Below are 20,128 nucleotides of genomic sequence, written 5' to 3'. Positions count from 1 at the left end.
ATTGAGTTCTTTTAGGAGTAGTTGGCAATGCAGTGCTTTATAGCCCAACTTTTGTTATGCGCTTATTACAAATTCTCCTTTTTAAAATTTTGTGACTTTAGTTAAAATAAATCCTTAGTAATAAATATTTTAAAATTTGTTATCATTTAGTATTTTTAAGTAAATTATCCTTGATTTGTTTAAAACATAGCCTTAAAGGTGCTTTCCATTTTGGGGTTTTAAATAGAAATACTGCCACCTTGTGTTTTGTGCAGCAAAATTTAATGTTGGATAAACTGAAAATCACTAATTGGGTATATTGCCAATTGAGGAAAATACACTTTTCTGTATTCTCACACTTGCTGTCCTGTGTTTCCTTATGTTTTACCAAAGCGAAATTTGACACACATGCAAGACGAAGTAAATGTGAAGTCATATCAGAGGGAGCATCAAAATATTCAGGTAAAAAGAAAAAAATATGATATCTTCCTTTAAAAAGAATTCCAGTATTTGTAGTGGGATTGAGAGAGAAGAGAGGAAGGAAGACAGTAGGTGAAATGAGTGGGGCAACAAAAGGGAAGCTTGTTAAAATTGTGATTCTCTTTTTTCTTCCCTAATCTCCCTTTTTTTTTTTTTTTTTTTTTGAGAGACTCTCACTCGGTCCCCCAGGCTGGAGTGCGATGGCGTGGTGTTGGCTTACTGCAACCTCCACCTCCTGGGACCACGTGATTCTCCCGTCTCACCCTCCCGAGTAGCTGGGACTATAGGCATGTGCCACCACACTCGGCTAGTTTTTGCATTTTTAGTAGAGACGGGGTTTTACAATGTTGGCAAAGTAAAAACTCCTAACCTCCTGATCCGCCCGCCTCAGCCTCCCAGAGTGCTGGGATTACAGACATGAGCCACTGCACCCAGCTGATGCCTAATCTCTTCTTAAAGAATTGACTTTTGTTATCAGTGTTTGGGTCTAGTATTGTAAAATTAAATTACGTATATAATATGAAGTATGGTGTAGGAAGTATTGTTTTGATATATATTAGAAGAAGCAACTTTATATAACTATTTGATTTTAAATGTGTCTGTTTTGTGATATAAACCATACATTTGTGTTTATTTAGGAAAATTATGTCAATAAAGATGATTAATGTAAATTAAATTTGAATTTTTTCTTAAAGTATTTTCTATTTTGATTAAGAAAAATAATTTTGTTTAACTACATAGTACTTTTTACCTTTTATATTGGTCAAAGTTTTCAAAAAATATGCAGATTATTTGAGAGGAAGAACCCATAATTAGTTTATTTTATGACTGAAACACCATTAAATGATAAATTGAATAGCTGTTTTAAATATAATAAAGCAAAAGCATTTTATTTGGGTTTTCTTAGTTTACTATGCAGTGTAAGAAAATGAACTATGTCCTTAAATTGGAGTCTTTATCTTTTACCAGAGCATTGAAAATGATGATTAGTTCATCAAAAGCATTAGAAGATTCTCATAAACTTGGGAGGTCTTAAGCAAAAGTTAAAATGGCATATTCTTTTGCTCTTTACTATATCTAAGTGCTTTTTTTTTTTTATTGGAATGATGATGATTTTCCCTCTTGTAGTCTATACTCATATTTATTAGCTATCATACGATAGTAACTATTTTATTTTTGATCTGTAGATTTTAAATCATTGGAGTATCATTGAAATTATTGTATCTTTGTACGTAGTGTTTTACATATGTATGTACGTGTATGTGATAGTTAACTGCTTTTAAAAATTTCTTCTATAAGAATTTGCTCTTTTAAGATTGGCGTGGCACCTTATTATCTTTATTATTTAAGGGTTTGGAGATTGAAAATGAAGATTTGAAAGAGAGGTTGAGAAAAATGCAGCAAGAACAAAGAATACTTTTGGATAAAGTCAATGGTTTACAGTTACAACTGAATGAGGTAAATAAATCTGCATAATAAAAAAGGATCAAAAACTGTCTTACTACATCATCAATAGCAAATTGTTAATGATTGTGTTAAAGAAGGTAAAATTAGGTTATTGCACTTCAGAGGAGTTAAATCTTACTGAAGACAAGGCTTTTTACATGAAATTTAAAATTTTAAATTTAAAGTAGCATAAGCTAACAAGTAACGAGAGTGTAAAGAATGTTCAGGGAAGTGAAGAGAGATCATTGCGGGCTGCCGCGTCTGAGGGGGCACTTCCTGTGGGAGATGATACTTCTGTTGAATTTTGAAGGAAGTAAGAGGGAATCAGAGGGCATGCCAGAGAATATTGTGATGAGCAAAATCACAGAAGCGGTGACCTATGATATATTCCTTGTTGTATAAAAAATTGGAAATACAAGAAATATTCATAAATCATTCTTTTTAGAGGGAAAGTAGAATATATATGAAATTTAGTGTATCAGTTCACTCTTTATACATTTTATTAGGCACAGGACATCACAGGTGAAATCTTTTGTGATATTTACATTTCAGAAGTAAGAAGTAAATGCATGATTGGTACAGCTGTGTCCTTGTGATTCTAATTTTTGGTATCACTTTAATATCTTGCTATCTGTGTTAGATTTTCCTAAAATTGAACATATGCAAAAACAAAAGGCTGAACTATAGTTAGGGCCATGGGATTAGAGAGGAAAGAGCAGACAGAAGATATGAGGAGGAAGAACAAGTAGAACTTGGTGGTTGATAGGTTCTCAAGAGAATCAAAAGTGCTTCTGAACCTGGATAGTGAGAAGAATGAATGACAACTCATACAATAGAATTGGTAGTACATAATTTTCTTCTCATATCCTTGGCCCCAATCTTAAAGACATGTGCCAATCTTTTATTTAAAAGATCTTTGCCAAGTTCATGCCTTTTAAAATAAGCTTTTAAGAATTAAAATATTTTGTGTTCTTTTGAAATTTAGGAAGTTATGGTTGCTGATGATCTGGAAAGTGAGGTAGGATGACATTTTATTTTAAAGCCATAAAAATGTTTTATGAATTGAAGATGATTAGTAGTAAAAGTTTAAGTCCTGAATTGAGATAGAGACCAGGATTCTATTTGTGGTTTATTATTTAAAGGGAAATTGAAAATCTATACGTGACTAAAAAAGGATGTTTTGAATATAGTGGTGTAGATTATTGCAGGCATTTTGTTGTTATTGCCTCTGAAAATCTTACCTTCTATGAAACTTGTCCTGAAAATAATGTAAAATTCTAAATATAAAGAAAATGTCTGAAAACATTAAGATTGAAAACAAACACCAGAGATTTGAATTTTTCATGATTTTGTTTATAGATATTTTATGTTTCATTAGTATATTTGTAGAAATTATCAACTCTACTAGTAGTTAAAATTCACCAGGTTGGAGAATTCATTAACTCCAGTCCTCAGTGTAATTCCCATTCATGTTTTCTAAAACACATTTTTAACCCAATTTCAACCACAGGGTGATCTTACTCTGTTTCCTCTGTTCATTTCAGAGAGAAAAGCTGAAGTCCCTTTTGGCAGTTAAAGAAAAGCAACATGAAGAAAGCCTAAGAACCATTGAGGCTCTGAAAAATAGATTTAAATATTTTGAGGTACAGAAAGGTTAAATTATTTCCTATAATTCACAATGGCTAATGGTAAGGAGCTTGGCATCAGACTTGAATTTGATTTATAAATCTCTTTTTTATAGTGTGACCTTGGGCTGCTTATTTAAAGTTGCCTCTTTGGTAAAATTGGGGTGATTGTCTCTTTTTCCACATAGTTATAAAGGTTAAGTGAGATCATTTAAATTGACTAGTATGTAATTGACATTTAGTTTCATTCCAGTTTCTCTTCATTGTCCATCCTTACCTTTTTGAAACATCATATTTTCACCTATAAATTTGCAATGAGTATAATGATAAAAAGCATTCATATAAATGAATAATGATATGTCCAGGATTATCTCAGAAAGAATTTGTCACTGGGCATCACTGAAGGCAGCTGATTCAGCATGAATCTTTTATCTTTATTGGTGAATACAGCCCTAAAGTACACTAAAAAAGTGTCTTAGTCCATTTGTGCTGCTCTAATAGAATACAGAAAATTTATGAAGAACAAATTTATTTCTCACAGTTCTGGAGGCTGGAAAGTCCAAGATGAAGGCTCTGGCATTCATGTCTGGTGAGGGCCTTCTTGCTGCATTCTCACCTGGCAGAAGGCGAAAGGCAAAAAGGGGCCTAAGTGAAGACCTCATGACTTAAGCACTTTGCAAAAGGCCCCACCTGTTAATATCAGCACAGTGGGAATTAAGTTTCAACATATTTTCGCAGACATTCAGGCCATAGCAAAAATAATATTTTTCTTTGTAAATAAAAAACTATGTGTGCATTATGAAAAATTACATAAGACATGTTGTATGGGTCTCACAGACATAATGTTGCATGGAAGAAATCAGACACACAGAGTACATACTGCACAATTCTATTTTTATGAAGTTCAAAAGCAGATAAAACTAATCTGTCATATTAGATATTAGTTATTAGAATAGAGGCCACCCTTTGGTTGGTTACTGAGTAAGGTTGCGTTTGAAGAAACTTCTGGGGTCCTGGAAATGTTCTATATCTTAATCTGGGTTGTGTATAATTACAAAAGGTATGTATGTACAAAAATTCATTGTATTGTACATATTTAATATGTGTGCATATTTATGTGACTGAATTTTCAAGATTATTCAGAAACATGCTTTTATAACCCAAAGAATGATGTAGCTATAGTGGCTTCTATTTTTTCACATTTGAAGACTCTTTTTTAGGTTAATTTTGGTGATTGCTAATATTTTTGTAGCACTGACCATGTACTTTGCATTCTTGACATACATCATAAAATAAATCAACTCTATGTGACAAGTTTTATTGTCACCTGACTTCATAGGTAAGGAGGCTGAGGCACGGAGAGGCTTACCCATGAGGATTTCACAAATATTAAGTGGCAGGGTCAGGACTTGAACCCAAGCATCTGGCTCCTTTGTGCTTTCAACTACATTGCTAGTTTTAATTACACTTAGAATTACTTGAATGAGAAAATTTAGGAGTATATACGAGGCCTTTTTAGTATTCGTCAAAGTTTGACACCTATAATTTGGGTACTATTTATGTACATACTTCTTTTAGGAGCTAGACTTACTGCATGTCTTAAGTGTAAGATGTAGGCGGGGTGCAGTGTCTCATTCCTGTACTCCCTGCCACCATGCCTAGCTAATTTTTTTGTGTTTTTAATAGAGATGGGGTTTCACTATGTTGGCCAGGCTGGTCTTGAACTCCTGACTTCAGGTGATCCATCTGCCTCAGCCTCCCAAAGTGCTGGAATTACAAGCGTGAGCTACCACGTCCAGCTTGTTTTTGTAATTTTTGTAGAGACAGGGTCTTGCCATGTTGCCTAGGCTGGTGTTGAACTCCTGGGTTCAAGTGATCTGCCCTTCTCAGCCTTCCAAAGTGCTGAGATTATAGGTGTGAGCCACTGCGCCTGGCCTATTCTTACTCATGAAGTGTAATATTTTAATTTGTATGTTAGATTCTTTGTATTTGACTTACTTAGGAAAAGGAACAACCCAGTCTATTTTGATTCACTGTATCTGGAGTTTCTCTATTATTTCCTAACTAATGGATTGAGGGATTTATTACTATGTGTAGGTCTCTCTGCCTCAGTTTTATTTCCTGCTGTCTTTCTCCTTTTACTTTCAAAGTAATTGGTATTTTATAAACTCTGAAAGAAGGAGTTATGTTGATATTTCATTGTCAATGAGGTAGCGTTTCCGCTTCCTACAGTGGTAAAGTAAAATGAGTTATTGATGTGAATGTGGCCACTTCCTTCCTTTTGAGGTAAAGCAGTAGCAAACAGTAGGTTTTGAAAGCTATTTCAGTTCTTTTAGGGCTTACATTTTTTTCTTTTGAGCAATAAAGTTTTTCCTTAAAACATTTGGCTGCTTTTATTAAAATACTTGGTGAAGTAGTTTATTCCCAACTGATCTCTCTCAGTCGCTAGTGCTGTGTCTTTTTGTGGGTTTGAGTAGAATAATGCTCAGGAGAAACAAGGAATGTCAAAAATGTGGTTTTAATGACTGCATCATTTACAGCTAAAACAGATACAGAATTTAACAAAATGAGGCAGCATTCCCCCTAAAATGTTTTAATTTATGCTTCTGATTTCAGAGTGATCATTTAGGATCAGGAAGTCATTTCAGTAACCGTAAGTATGAGTATGGATTATCATTATAGTTCACCTAGTTCAAGCAAAGAAGAATGTTTATTCATATTTGTTTAACTGTAAAAGATATTCCTGCTGTTAAACTTCAACATATGGAACTAGGAAGATGTTAAGATGACTACTGTAACCGCTAACATATATTCTGATAATTACTGAAGCTCTGATTCTCCTTAGATACCTGTATTTTAAAATCGTATATTGTATGAATTACCAAATTTGCCTTGTTGATTAGCAGACATAGACATTTGTCCTGTGATATTTGGGGTTCATTTTTTATGGAAAGAACATAAACATAGTTTTCTAATTTGAAGAAATCAGTCTCAATCCAGGTAGCCATTTAAAAATTACATGTTCAATAAACAATTAGGAATTATTTTTAGACTATACACAATCTTCTTTATTCTGCAATGTTAAACAATTTCTCTAGAAAATCTATTTTTGTTTATTTCCTAGTGACCATTAAACTATCCTCTTGTACAACAGTAATATTTATGCTATCATACATGTTTTATTATCGTGTAGCCTAGTTAGTTTAATGGTCTTAGATGTTTCCGAAATCTTACTTAGTGATTCTGCCGAGACAGAGCATAGAAAAAAGTAAGCAAAAAAACCTTAGTATCGATTGTGCAGTAGACTCTGTAGGTACTTCTCTTTTATGTTTATAGAAATAATAACAGGGAAAATGGGTATTTTAGAATGAGGATTCTTTTATGTTGTACCTTCTGCTTCTCTTTTATTTGAATAATAAAGGAAGTAACGTCAAATTGATGCTTAGCCTACTTTTGTATGGATATTTAAGTTAAAATGTCATTTATTTGCATTTATTTAGGAAAAGAAGATATGCTTCTTAAACAGGGTCAGATGTATATGGCAGACTCACAGGTAATAAGTGTCTTTATTTTAAAAATCATTTAAAGAAAATTTCTGTGCCTTTATAGAAAGAGGAGAAAGGAACATTGTATATATTAAGCATATATTCATAAAGTGAGGTTTTCATTATCAAAAAATATTGGTTCTGCTTTCTTGGGTTTAATAAAAACAGATATTGCTGTTTCTGGTGCCCTCTAGAGTGTTTTTGATGATAGTGGTTATAGTAAGAGATTTGAATTACAGTTTCATTGCATTTGATGCTAAGCTTCTGTTCATTAACAGTGATCAGTTACCTCTTCATATTTACCTATATAAAAGGGAAGATAGATATGAATAATTCAAAAGTAATTTGTTTTGGATTTGAAATATATTTTCCCTGACAACTAAATATATTATATTTTGGAAATTTACCTCGAAATACAGAAAACTTCCAGGAGGTAGAGTGTAGTCTGATTTTCTTACCTGCTTTTCTGCTCCTCGCTTCACATTTCATTAGATACAGGGTTTGCCTTTCTGGCATTTTCTGTGGACTGCAGAACTGGTAAATATCTGGGCTTTTAAAGACATTTCTTACATATCTTCATTTGTAGGTAGAGTGAGTTAGGCTAGATGCCTCAGATCTCTTTAAGATGGAAAAATCTAAGATTCTAAATTAGGAGAGTGGTTATCAGCTTGACCAGTAATTAAAAAGATTAGATAAATATTTGATTATGGTGAAACAAGTGGGAAGTTGTGAAGCTATGTAAGTAATTCTTCATAAATTATAGTAGTCTTAGTTTAAAGATAATTGATAAGTTGAAAGATAATTTAGAAGCAGACGGAGGCTGGGAAATTATTCCATGTTGTCAGTTTTTTTTCCTCTTGATTCAGGGGAAAGGCAGTTCCGATTTAACTGACAGTAAATCTGTAGGGGTCTGCAGCAAGCTCTGTCCTTGCCTCGTAAGAGGCAAGGATTTGGCTGAAGGGCAGAAGTAGGCTTAAGGCAGAGGGAGAGACCAAGGGAAGTTTTAGGGCAGGAGTGAGTTTATTAAAAAGTGTTAGAGCAGGAACAAAAAGAAGCAAAGTACACTTGAAAGAAGACCAAGTGGGTGGCTTGAGAGATCCCAGTGCCCTGTTCAGCCCTTAGCTTGGGATTTTTATACAGTGGCTTGGTTTGGGGGTTTGCATTTCTCCTCCCTTGATTCTTCTCTTGGGGCAGGCTATCTGCATGCATAGTGACCTGTCAGCACTTAGGAGGGGCCACATGTGTAGTGCCTTTGCTAAGGTTGTGCACATGCTCTCTAGAGACTATTTTCCTTGACCAGTCAGATGCCCCCAGAAGAAGGTCATACATCCACCATTTTACCTCTTAGTTCACATGCTTGAGCCAATTCATCCAGCTCCTGAGATCTTACCGGAAAGCTGCCAGTCACCAGCTCCAGGTGTTTTCTATCTATTGGGAGACTCTTCTGGTTCTGGCTGTGACCAGTCATTCTCTTGACAACTTTAATAACTAGCTGGGTTTATTTTGGTGGTATTTTTATAATTTAAAGAATATTCTGTTGGAATTAACAGCAAAGGTACGCAGAAGTAAAAAATCTTATTAGCACTTAATCTATAATTCTATGAAATTATCTGCAAATTCAAAATTACAGTACTTGTTTTTATTGAAGGATACAATGGTTTTCTTCAGAATTTGAAGTTCTAAGCACATTATGTGACATAAAACAGAAATAATAAATATGTTTTGATAAAGTTGATGGTTTTCATATGTGGGTAGGTATTATAAATGGGGAAAGAAAGACAAAATAGCACCCAGTGACCATGGTCATTTTTCCTTTGTTCTTCCTGGAATAGACTTAAGTGAAGAGAACTCTCAATATGTTGTGGCTATCTTAGGGAAATCATATCCAGAACTGTTTTTCTTACCACAGAAATGAACATTTGATATTTTTCCGTCGTACTACCTCATCTGAAAACCCTTTGACTCCCGATGATCTGCAAACTTTCCATAAGTTTGGTGAAAAAGTATAGTAAATATCTCATTTAGGCTTTTGTAATTGATGTCTTTTTTTTTCTTTTTAGTGTACTTCCCCAGGTATACCAGCCCATGTGCAAAGCAGATCTATGTTAAGACCTCTGGAGCTATCTTTATCCAGTCCAACATCATACTCTGAAAATGAAATTTTAAGGAAAGAGTTAGACACAATGCGAACTTTCTGTGAGTCAGCAAAACAAGACCGACTGAAGCTCCAAAATGAACTGGCACACAAAGTGGCAGAATGCAAAGCATTAGCATTAGAATGTGAAAGGGTCAAGGAGGATTCAGATGAACAGATAAAGCAATTAGAAGATGCATTAAAAGATGTACAGAAGAGGATGTATGAATCAGAAGGTAAAGTTAAACAAATGCAGACCCACTTTCTTGCCCTTAAAGAACACTTAACAAGTGAAGCAGCTACAGGGAATCACAGACTAACCGAGGAACTAAAGGATCAGTTGAAAGACATGAAAGCAAAATATGAAGGTGCTTCAGCAGAAGTGGGGAAATTAAGAAACCAAATCAAACAAAATGAGATGATAGTAGAAGAGTTTAAGAGGGATGAAGGCAAGCTGATAGAAGAAAATAAGCGATTGCAGAAGGAACTTAGTATGTGTGAAATGGAGCGAGAGAAGAAAGGAAGAAAGGTCACAGAGATGGAAGGCCAGGCAAAAGAATTGTTAGCAAAGTTGGCCCTTTCCATTCCAGCTGAAAAATTTGAAAACATGAAGAGCTCATTATCAAATGAAGTGAATGAGAAAGCAAAAAAATTAGCAGACATGGAAAGAGAATATGAAAAATCACTTAGTGAAATTAGACAGTTAAAGAGAGAACTTGAGAATGGTAAGGCTAAGCTTGCTCAGCATGTCAAACTGGAGGAACATGAACAGGTTAAGAGCAGATTAGAGCAGAAATCAGGAGAACTTGGGAAGAAGATCACCGAGTTAACATTGAAAAATCAGACATTACAAAAGGAAATTGAAAAAGTTTATCTGGATAATAAGCTCCTTAAGGAGCAAGCACATAACTTAACAATTGAAATGAAAAATCATTATGTTCCTTTAAAACTAAATGAAGATATGAAAAAGTCACATAATGCAATTATTGATGATCTTAATAGAAAGCTTTTAGATGTAACACAAAAATATACAGAAAAGAAATTGGAAATGGAGAAATTGCTACTGGAAAATGACAGCTTAAGCAAGAATGTGAGTCGCCTAGAAACTGTGTTTGTACCTCCTGAGAAACATGAAAAAGAGGTAACAGCTCTGAAATCCAATATTGTTGAAGTTAAGAAACAGCTGTCTGAACTTAAGAAAAAATGTGGCGAAGACCAGGAGAAAATACATGCTCTCATGTCTGAAAACACTAACTTGAAGAAGATGATGAATAATCAGTATGTGCCAGTTAAAACCCATGAAGAAATTAAAACAACACTGAATAACACGTTAGATAAAACTAACAGAGAATTATTAGATATGAAGAAAAAATATGAAGATATAAATCAGGAATTTATAAAACTAAAAGATAAGAATGAAATATTAAAAAGAGACCTGGAAAACACTCAGAACCAAATAAAAGCTGAGTACATCAGCCTGGCAGAGCACGAGGCAAAGATGAGCTCGCTAAGTCAGAGCATGAGAAAGGTGCAGGATAGTAATGCTGAAATCCTGGCCAACTACAGAAAAGGCCAAGAAGAGATTGTGACACTGCATGCCGAAATTAAAGCCCAGAAGAAGGAGCTCGACACAATACAAGAATGCATTAAAGTAAAATATGCACCAATTGTCAGCTTTGAGGAGTGTGAGAGAAAATTTAAAGCAACAGAGAAAGAACTAAAAGATCAGTTATCAGAGCAGACACAGAAGTATAGTGTCAGTGAAGAAGAAGCCAAGAAAAACAGGCAAGAGAATGACAAGTTAAAGAAGGAGATTTTTACCCTTCAGAAAGATTTGAGAGATAAGACGGTTCTCATTGAGAAGTCTCATGAAATGGAAAGAGCATTAAGCAGAAAAACAGAAGAGCTAAACAAACAGTTAAAAGACTTGTCACAGAAATACACAGAAGTAAAGAATGTGAAAGAGAAGCTAGCAGAAGAAAATGCCAAACAGGCTTCTGAGATACTTGCAGTGCAAAATCTTTTGCAAAAGCAACATGTTCCATTGGAACAGGTTGAGGCTCTGAAAAAATCTCTTAATGGCACAATTGAGAATCTAAAGGAAGAACTGAAGAACATGCACAGGTGTTATGAGAAAGAGCAGCAGACAGTGACCAAACTGCATCAGTTGTTGGAGAATCAAAAGAACTCTTCTGTGCCCCTGGCAGAGCATTTACAGATTAAAGAAGCATTTGAGAAAGAAGTTGGAATCATAAAAGCTAGCTTGAAAGAAAAGGAAGAAGAAAGCCAAAACAAAATGGAAGAAGTCTCCAAACTTCAGTCTGAGGTTCAGAATACTAAACAAGCATTAAAAAAGTTAGAGACTAGAGAGGTAGTTGATTTGTCTAAATATAAAGCAACAAAAAGCGATTTGGAGACACAGATTTCCAGCTTAAATGAAAAATTGGCCAATCTGAATAGAAAGTATGAGGAAGTATGTGAGGAAGTTTTGCATGCCAAAAAGAAGGAAATATCTGCAAAAGATGAGAAGGAATTACTACATTTCAGCATTGAACAAGAAATCAAGGATCAGAAGGAACGATGTGATAAGTCCTTAACAACAATCACAGAGTTACAAAGAAGAATACAAGAGTCTGCTAAACAAATAGAAGCAAAAGATAATAAGGTAGGTACAGAGTGGCCTGTCTGCACGGCTAATGTGTTGGAACCCCAGAGCAGCACTGGCAGAGTCGAAAGAGAATAGGACTCTACCACAGAATCTCACAGGGAGCTATACACAGGTATTAACAAAGTGACCGGGCTGTGCTACACTTTCCCAGTTAAATTCTGAAGCCCATAAATGTATGAAAAGGTTAAAAAACAAACAAACAAACAAATTAGACACACCCTTTCCAGTCTGGCAACTTGTGTGCAAAAATTCTGAATCGTAAAAAATGAAGTAACATAAACAAAAATCAAAAGCATTTTTCCTTCTGTTTCTTTAGCTGTTCTAGCCAAGAATTGAGGAACAGCGGGGAGACTTAAGGTTCATAGATGGAGAGTCAAAAGTCAGTGGGTTTGTGGCATGTGAAAGATGGGGAAGGGGATGGTGGGGAAGCTCTCTTCCTGGGCTGCAAGAAACCAAGCACTCTGGGGAGCATCCAGAGTTGATCTTGGCACTCACCCACCGTTGTAAACTGAGCCCTCCAATTTATTTTATGTTCGGTTGCTCATGTCTTTCTACAGACTAGTTTCCTCACCCAGAATGTCCTTTTCCTCCTTTTACTGAGTTGAATCCTATACATTCTTCAACATGTTATCCTCCTTCCTAAAGCCCTCACTGTCCAATCTAGCCTATAGTAAATAGTTCGCCCTCCAAGATGCATGTTTGGTTGTGGCTTTGCCATCCATTTAAAACATTTATATTACCTTGTTAGAATTATGTGATTGATCTTCCCAATCAGTTTTTAAGAGGAGGGTTTATAACTTAACTTTCCATCTTATCTTTCATTCTCAACAATATTTTTGAAACTGATATTGCATTAAGCTTGTACTATGGAGATGAAATATGAAGATTGACTGCAGTTTTATCAATCAACATGTAATGATTAATTGCCTTCTGCATGTCATGTGCTGGAGATACAGTTGAGTAAACACAGACACAGACTGCCCTCCCCAGTGAGAGTACTTGTACGTACTATCCTCTGGCACACCACCTCCATGATTGATAATTTAAGTGCGCTAAGCTTGTTCAGAAGGTAGTTACGGTATATATAGTAATATATAATTATAAGCATTAATTAATAGCTACTTGTCATTTATTGAGCATGTTACTTATAATTGCATTTGATTGCCTTTTTTTGTCCTATTATTATTTTTCAATAAAAAATTTTGTGGGGGAAGGGATGGAGTTATATTGCCCAGGCTGGTCTTGAATTCCTTGAATTGGATGACTACTGTATAGCAGGCATGATATTAAACATTTTACATACCTTATCTGTAAACTTTATCTTCATCACAATCCCACAAAACAGGTTTATTTCCTCCATTTGATTCTTAAGGAAACAAAGAGTACAACACTTGATGCCTGGGGTCATTCAGCTCGGGTATAAATCTGAAACTGGCTGACTCCAAATCTAGTTTAAACAATCCTCCTGCCTTGGCTTTCCAAAGTGTTGGGATCATAGGTGTGAGCCACTGTGCCCAACCTGATTTTCTTCACTCTGAAAGATTATCCAGCTTTCAGCAATGTGGAATCTAAGGCTCAGAAAAGTGAAGGAAATTAGCCACATTCTTATAAGTCAACTCTGTCTGACTTTAAAGTAGGGGAGAAAAGCTATGTTTCTAGGGACTTCCTATAAACAGCCACCTTGTTTTTTTTTTTTTTTTTTTTTTCCCTTGACAGCAAAGTGGTCTTAAATAATACAACTCTTGGAAGGTACAAGAAACATGTTAATTCTAGACTTACATGGGCTACACCCTTTTACTTTTTACACTTCATTGCAGGGAATCCCCCTTCCCTTCCTGTGTTCCAGAAGTTACCTGGAAAATAGTACATATGCCTTCATAGATGCTTATATATTATCTAAAAGTAAGAACACTATACTCACATCTTAGGAGATATGTAATATTTATTCTTAATTTGGTATTGCTTTTGTAAAGAATTTCTGGAAAGGAATTTAATTATAAATTACATATTGATAACAATCTTGGCAATATTCATACCTCAGTTTTCTGGTGTATAAAGATAAAGCTTGTGTCTCCAGAAAGGAATGATTTCTGTACAGAGATGTTCATTATACATGAATAAGTGAATAATATGTTTCTCCCACAACTTTTTTTTTTAAAGATAACTGAATTGCTTAATGATGTGGAAAGACTAAAACAGGCACTCAATGGCCTTTCCCAGCTCACCTACACAAGTGGGAACCCCACCAAGAGACAGAGCCAGCTGATTGACACTCTGCAACACCAAGTGAAATCTCTGCAGCAACAGCTGGCTGTGAGTAACCAGACACATGGGTCTTTGCGTGAATATGTGCTGTTTCCCTGTAGTTAGTTTGTAAGGCTAATTTAGAAATTAACTGTAGCTGTGTTCAGATCCAAGAATGTAATTGTTTTTATATACCAAAAGTTACCTACACTGGTGGTGTAATAATACGCATTGGATGACTACTGTATAGCAGGCATGATATTAAACATTTTACATACCTTATCTGTAAACTTTATCTTCATCACAATCCCACAAAACAGGTTTATTTCCTCCATTTGATTCTTAAGGAAACAAAGAGTACAACACTTGATGCCTGGGGTCATTCAGCTCGGGTATAAATCTGAAACTGGCTGACTCCAAATCTAGCATCTTTCTCACTGCAGTGTACCCTCTAAAATATTGGTCCCACTAAACTAACGGAGGTTTTAAAATAATCTTTTATCTTTGTGAATAAAGAGGCATTCCTATGGTTTTATACCTTGCATAGAAGGATAAGTGCCTGGATTTAGAAGCTTAAATTGGAAGCTGTGGTCTAAGTCCTGCCACTTATAAGGAAGTGACAAGGAACATTCCCTTTAACCCTTGGTTTTCTCATCCAGAAAATAGAATAATAACTGATTACTTGCTTGTCTGCATGTTTTAAAGATGAGTTCTTGCTATATTGCTTATTAGGCTGGTCTCCCGTGGGGTCTTACTGTAGGCTGATCTGGGCTCAAGTGATCCGATTGCCTCAGCTTCTTGAGTATCTGGGACTATATTTTTAATTGAATGCACTAATACACATTGAAATGCTAAGTAAAATGGTCCAATCACATGTAAATTGTTGCCAGTGTTTTCCTATTTCATAGAATTGTTTATGAGTTTTTTTTTAATACAAGAAAGGTTTTTTTTTTTTTTTTTTTAGTGTTTATTTTTTAACACTGTAGGCCTACAGATGAAGGATGGCAAATTGTGGATTTGGATCTTATCCGAGGAGTATAGTGTCTCTTTAATAACTGGAAATATTTGTTTATTGTTTTTTATGTTCATGATGCTGTGCTAAGCGGGGATGAAGAAAGCATGCCATTCCTGTCCCCACGGAGTTGTGGGTAGAGAGGCAAAATATAGATCCATAAAAAGTGAAATGACAAGATGAGAGATGTCAAATATAGAATTGAGAATGCAGATTCTAAGTGATAGGGGTTTCCAGGAAGGAAAGCTTAGTGGTGTGGTGGAAGCTAGTTTTAAAGAAGGGAGTACATGGCTTGAACTTGTAAAGTAGATGCTACTTTGGTAGGTGAAAGGAAAGTACAGGCTCTTCCTCCAAAGAAAACAGGGTAAAAAAAGACATGGAGGTGGAATACAAGTGGCATGGCCAGAGGGCAGTAAAAGGCCTGCCTGTAGAGTAGTCCCCCTCTTATCCACTGAGGGTATGTTCCAAGACCCCCAGTGGATGCCTGAAATCATGGATAGGACCTGCTGAACCCTATATATGCTGTTTTTCCCCCATTTTTACATACCTGTGATAAAGTGTAATTTAGAAATTGGGCACAGTAAGAGATTAATAACAACAACATCATAAAATAGAACAATGATAACAATATGTCATAATAAAAGTAATGTGAATGCAACCTCTCTGTGTATCTCAAACTGAAATAGAGAAAGTGAAACCACCGATCGCAAAACTCCCGATAAGAGGGGATTGCCGTACTTGAGAGTGAATGTTTGAAGCCAAACTAGAAGCCATTGAGAACCAAACTGATGCATTTGGATTCTCTCTTGTATGTAAAGGAGTATCACTCAAGGCCTTCGAGCCAAAAGTGATGTGAGGAAAGAGCTACCTTAGTCTCAGAGGCATGATAAGGAATACAGTGTGGAGATAGTAAGACAGGGTAGGAAGCGTTTGCAATAATCCAAACGTGTGGCAAGTGTCTGCAGAAGTTCATGGCACTAGATGTGAACTAAAGCAATAATTTCATGTTACTTAAGGAAAGTAGCATTGCTGTCGTTATGAATGTTCCCACGTATTCATTAGAGGAGTTTATATTGTTATGTTTTGGAATTATGCATCTGGTAGGTCCGAGGCAGTCTGTTGTTAGAAGCAGTAGGAGTGCCTTAATAATAATGGTAGTTTTGTAGCATGAGGCCTGAGCATTGTCCAGACTTCAGAAATGTGAACGCCGACATTCAGATCTGCTCATCTTTTCACATTTCTAGGATGCTGACAGACAGCACCAAGAAGTAATTGCAATTTATCGGACACACCTTCTTAGTGCTGCACAGGTAAAGAACTACTTCTCCTTTGGAAAGAATATTGCTTTAGAGATAATAATTTTTTATTTTCAAATAAATTTATGTGAAAGTAACTGATGTTTAAAGTAGCTGCACCCCATATCCTTACTTTAATTATGTTTCTTTTAATCATGGTTTGTGCATCTCCAGAAAAAATTTACAACGCTATATGGCAACACAACATCTTAAATTTAGTGCTGTCTCCATCTGCTTGTCACTCAGTTTATAGACAGTTTGGTAACATGTGCTGGCCGCACACGTTAATGGTGTTGCTAGCTGGAGTCGGTGCCTGGACATCCACACGTGACTGTCATCTAAAAGGAGAGTGGGAACGACTTTGAATTCTAGAAAAGCACAAAAGTGACAATCAGGGTGTTGTGTGTAGGATTGTAATAATCAAAGAAAAAGTGATCTCTTAAGAGAGAATTGATAATAGTTATTTACCAAGCCTTAATTTGGCTTGGTAAAGCCAAGGAATAATTAAGGAAGAATATTATGAACTGCCATTTTTAGGGGGGTACTGAGAAAGTTATGGTTAAAAAAACATACTAAGAAGTGATTAGCATAGAAAGGATACTATTCTTAATTTCCTGTAGAAACCCCATGAGCTGCATCTCCAAAATTCTCAGAATAGATTTTTCAGGAAGAAAATGTACTAAAAGAAACAAATTTTAGAGTGACAGGAGAGAGAGCATGGGAATTATTTGGATTTGAAGTGTGTTAGGCCAAACTGTAAAAACCAGCAAGCAAAAAAAAAACAAAGAAAAAACAAAAATAACAACCGAAAACAAAACCAAAGAAGGGAAAGATGGATGTTGAGAGAAAGCTTCAAAAAAAGATCAATTTTAAAAAGAGAACTAGATAAAATAATAAAAAGAAAGATACTTTATGAGTCAAATTCTTAAAATCAGTAGACCTGGCTTTTCTATAGGAGATGGAGGGGAAACTTAACTAATGAAAAAGAATGAATGATATGATAGAAGAAGGTATCTTAGCTACTCTCTTTTGAATAAATAAAAGATAAACCAGAATTTTAAAGTTGATTGCAATTATTAAGAGAAGACTATTGAGGGACAGTGAATAGGAACTTTAAGTGGGGGAAACAGTCATAGAAAATCTATATTAGACAGGCTGAGAAACTCACTGGTATTGGTTATGAGAGGAAGAGCCTGCTCTTAATGAAAAAATACAGCAAACTAACAAGCCTTTCCACTTTGCATACTATGTACTTCTGGAATTTGAAATTATTTTCTACTGCGTGCTAATGAAACATAACAAAAGCAGTTGGCATCAGAAATAGTCTTGCCTTCTGGCATCATAAAGTTAACTAAGATATTAAGTTTAGTCAACTATGGCTAATGTTTGAAATTTAAACACCCTGATGTTATAGAAACAGATTTTGGAAGCAAAACTTTTTATATTAATGGGAAGTGTTGTGCTGAAACCTCTTCAAGTATTCCAGGAAAGAAAAGGTGTGCATGTATGTGTGCGTGTGTGTGTGTGTGTGTGTGTGTGTGTGCGTGTGTTGGGAGGGGGTGCAATATTATAATAAGTCCACCACATTGACTTGCATTTAATCAACTTGTGCCACCATTTTAAGTTTAAAGTATTTTTAAAAAATATAAATAGCTAACATGCATGTAAAAAAGATACTTGGTTTCATCAGTAATGGTGGAGATGCAAATGAATAAGAACATACCATTTTTCACCTGCAGGACTGGCAGTATTACACAAGATTATAGTCGGTTGGGTTAGCCAGAGTGTATGGGAAATGGGCATTTTTACTCTGTTGATGGTAGTGCAGATAGTTATAATCTCCATAGAGGGAAATTTTGTAGTACTTAACAGAATTAAAAATTGAGATGGCTTTTTGATCCAGCAGTTTCATCTCTAGTAATATGTCCATTAAGACTGGAAATACCTTAAATGTCCATTATTAAGGGAATGGGTAAAGAAATGAAATTCACCCATACAGTGGATATTATGCAATAATTTAAAATAATTGAGTAGTTCAAAGGAAAGATTTCTGTGACACTAGGTAAGAAAACAAGATCTTACTTATGTAAAAACAAATATGGGTTTTTTAAATCAATTACTTTAATTTCAAGTTTTTTTTTAAGAGACAGAGTCTTGCTCTGTCATCCAGGCTGGAGTGCAGTGGCACAATCAGCTCACACAGTCTCAACACCTGGGCACAGGTCAGCTCACACAGCCTCAACTTCTGGGCTCAAGTGATTGTCCTCCCTCAACCTACCAAGTAGGTGGGACTACAGGCATATGCCACCACACCCGGCTAATTTCTTTTTTTTTAAGTTTTTGAGATGGAGTCTCAGTATATTGTCTAAGCTGGTCTTAAACTCCTGGCCTCAAGTGATCCTCCCGCCTTGGCCTCCCAAAGTGCAGGGATTGCAGGTGTAAGCCACTGTGCTCGGCCATCAATTAGTTTTCTAATTAAAAAAAAAAAAAAAAAAAGAAACTCAGCAGCAATAACAACAAATTTCCTTGTAGTTTACTTTGCTCATTTATAACTTATGCTACCCCTATCATCCAAGGGTGTTACTAAAAAGAGAAAGAGGGAGGATTGTCCATTTGTTTTCTGGTAATGGATGTTAGAGCAACTGGTGGGCACTACACTTTTTTTTTTTTTAAAGACAGAGCCTTGTCCTGTCACCCAGGCTGGAGTGCAGTGTCACAATCTCGGCTTACTGCAACATCCACCTCCCAGGTTCAAGTGATTCTCCCATCTCAGCCTCCCAAGTAGCTGGGATTACAGGCGTGTGCCTCCACACATGGCTAATTTTTTATTTTTAGTAGAGATGAGGGTTTTGCCATGTTGGCCATTCTGGTCTTGAATTCCTGACCTCAACTGATCCACCTGCCTCGGCCTCCTAAAGTCCTGGGATTGCAGGCATGAGCCACCACGCCCGGCCATGCACTACTTATTAGTTGATCATGATAGAGCTGTACTCCCTTTTCCAGTAATTCCTTTAGATATCACTACAGTGGTGAGGATTTAGCACGTGATGAATCAATGACTAGTTATGTTCTGTAAAAGCTTTGTCTTTAGAATTCTTATGTAAACAAAGATGTCATAAAATATCGCTTCTCTTCTTTCTCTGAAGGGTCACATGGATGAAGATGTTCAGGCGGCTCTGCTCCAGATCATACAAATGCGGCAGGGGCTTGTGTGCTAGCAGTTAGCACTTGCTGCCAGTATCTGTTTTATCTTGCTGGTGCTGAACATTCTTTGTACAACTCCATGGTCTTTCTGGGCCGTACTGTGCTGGTATAATTAAAATAAAATATATTTTGTTCCATCGGTAGGTTTTTTAAAAATTAGATAAATATGTTAGTCTTTTTCAGTATCATTTCAAATCTTATTTTCTCTGTGTGTTAATTTTACAAACAGGCAAACAACATAGCACTTTGCCCTGGATTGACTGCATGTTTTTAAACCTTTGAGTCCCTAATAAAATGTGAGCCATCTGAGTGAGTCCATATGAAGGGAGGTTAGGCTGAACTAATTGCTTAAAGATTTCTTTCAGAGAAATGAATTTGGTTGGTGGCCCCTTTTGGATCAAAAGACCTTTCAGAACCTCACAACTTGAGACATACTACAGTTGCAAGGAATGCATTGTAACTTGGCTGGCTAAGTTATGTCTTTATTGAGGTAACT

General features: G+C 35.7%; 1 protein-coding gene across 4 annotated transcripts in view; it reads left to right on the top strand.

Moving 5' to 3' along the window:
• The window catches only part of UACA (uveal autoantigen with coiled-coil domains and ankyrin repeats), a 42,841-nt gene extending 23,071 nt beyond the window's left edge, over nucleotides 1-19,770 (top strand). For 3 of the 4 annotated variants that reach the window (XM_032244662.1, XM_032244661.1, XM_032244663.1), the window contains 10 exons: nucleotides 373-441; nucleotides 1,810-1,917; nucleotides 2,891-2,923; nucleotides 3,450-3,548; nucleotides 6,147-6,183; nucleotides 7,031-7,083; nucleotides 9,136-11,874; nucleotides 14,038-14,190; nucleotides 16,378-16,443; nucleotides 19,575-19,770. In XM_032244662.1, the coding sequence (XP_032100553.1) occupies nucleotides 373-441; nucleotides 1,810-1,917; nucleotides 2,891-2,923; nucleotides 3,450-3,548; nucleotides 6,147-6,183; nucleotides 7,031-7,083; nucleotides 9,136-11,874; nucleotides 14,038-14,190; nucleotides 16,378-16,443; nucleotides 19,575-19,646 (3,429 nt within the window). In that variant the 3' untranslated portion in view covers nucleotides 19,647-19,770. The remainder of the gene's footprint in view (nucleotides 1-372; nucleotides 442-1,809; nucleotides 1,918-2,890; nucleotides 2,924-3,449; nucleotides 3,549-6,146; nucleotides 6,184-7,030; nucleotides 7,084-9,135; nucleotides 11,875-14,037; nucleotides 14,191-16,377; nucleotides 16,444-19,574) is intronic. The other variant, XM_032244664.1, reaches the window with a different exon arrangement.
• The last annotated feature ends 358 nt before the right edge of the window (nucleotides 19,771-20,128 follow it).

This window comes from Sapajus apella, unplaced genomic scaffold, assembly GCF_009761245.1.
Source record: "Sapajus apella isolate SASKATOON/1434 unplaced genomic scaffold, GSC_monkey_1.0 scaffold55, whole genome shotgun sequence".
NCBI classification, from domain to species: Eukaryota; Metazoa; Chordata; class Mammalia; order Primates; family Cebidae; genus Sapajus; species Sapajus apella.
The sequence above is the reverse complement of the archived record's forward strand: the minus strand, read 5'-3'. Positions and strand labels throughout refer to the sequence as shown.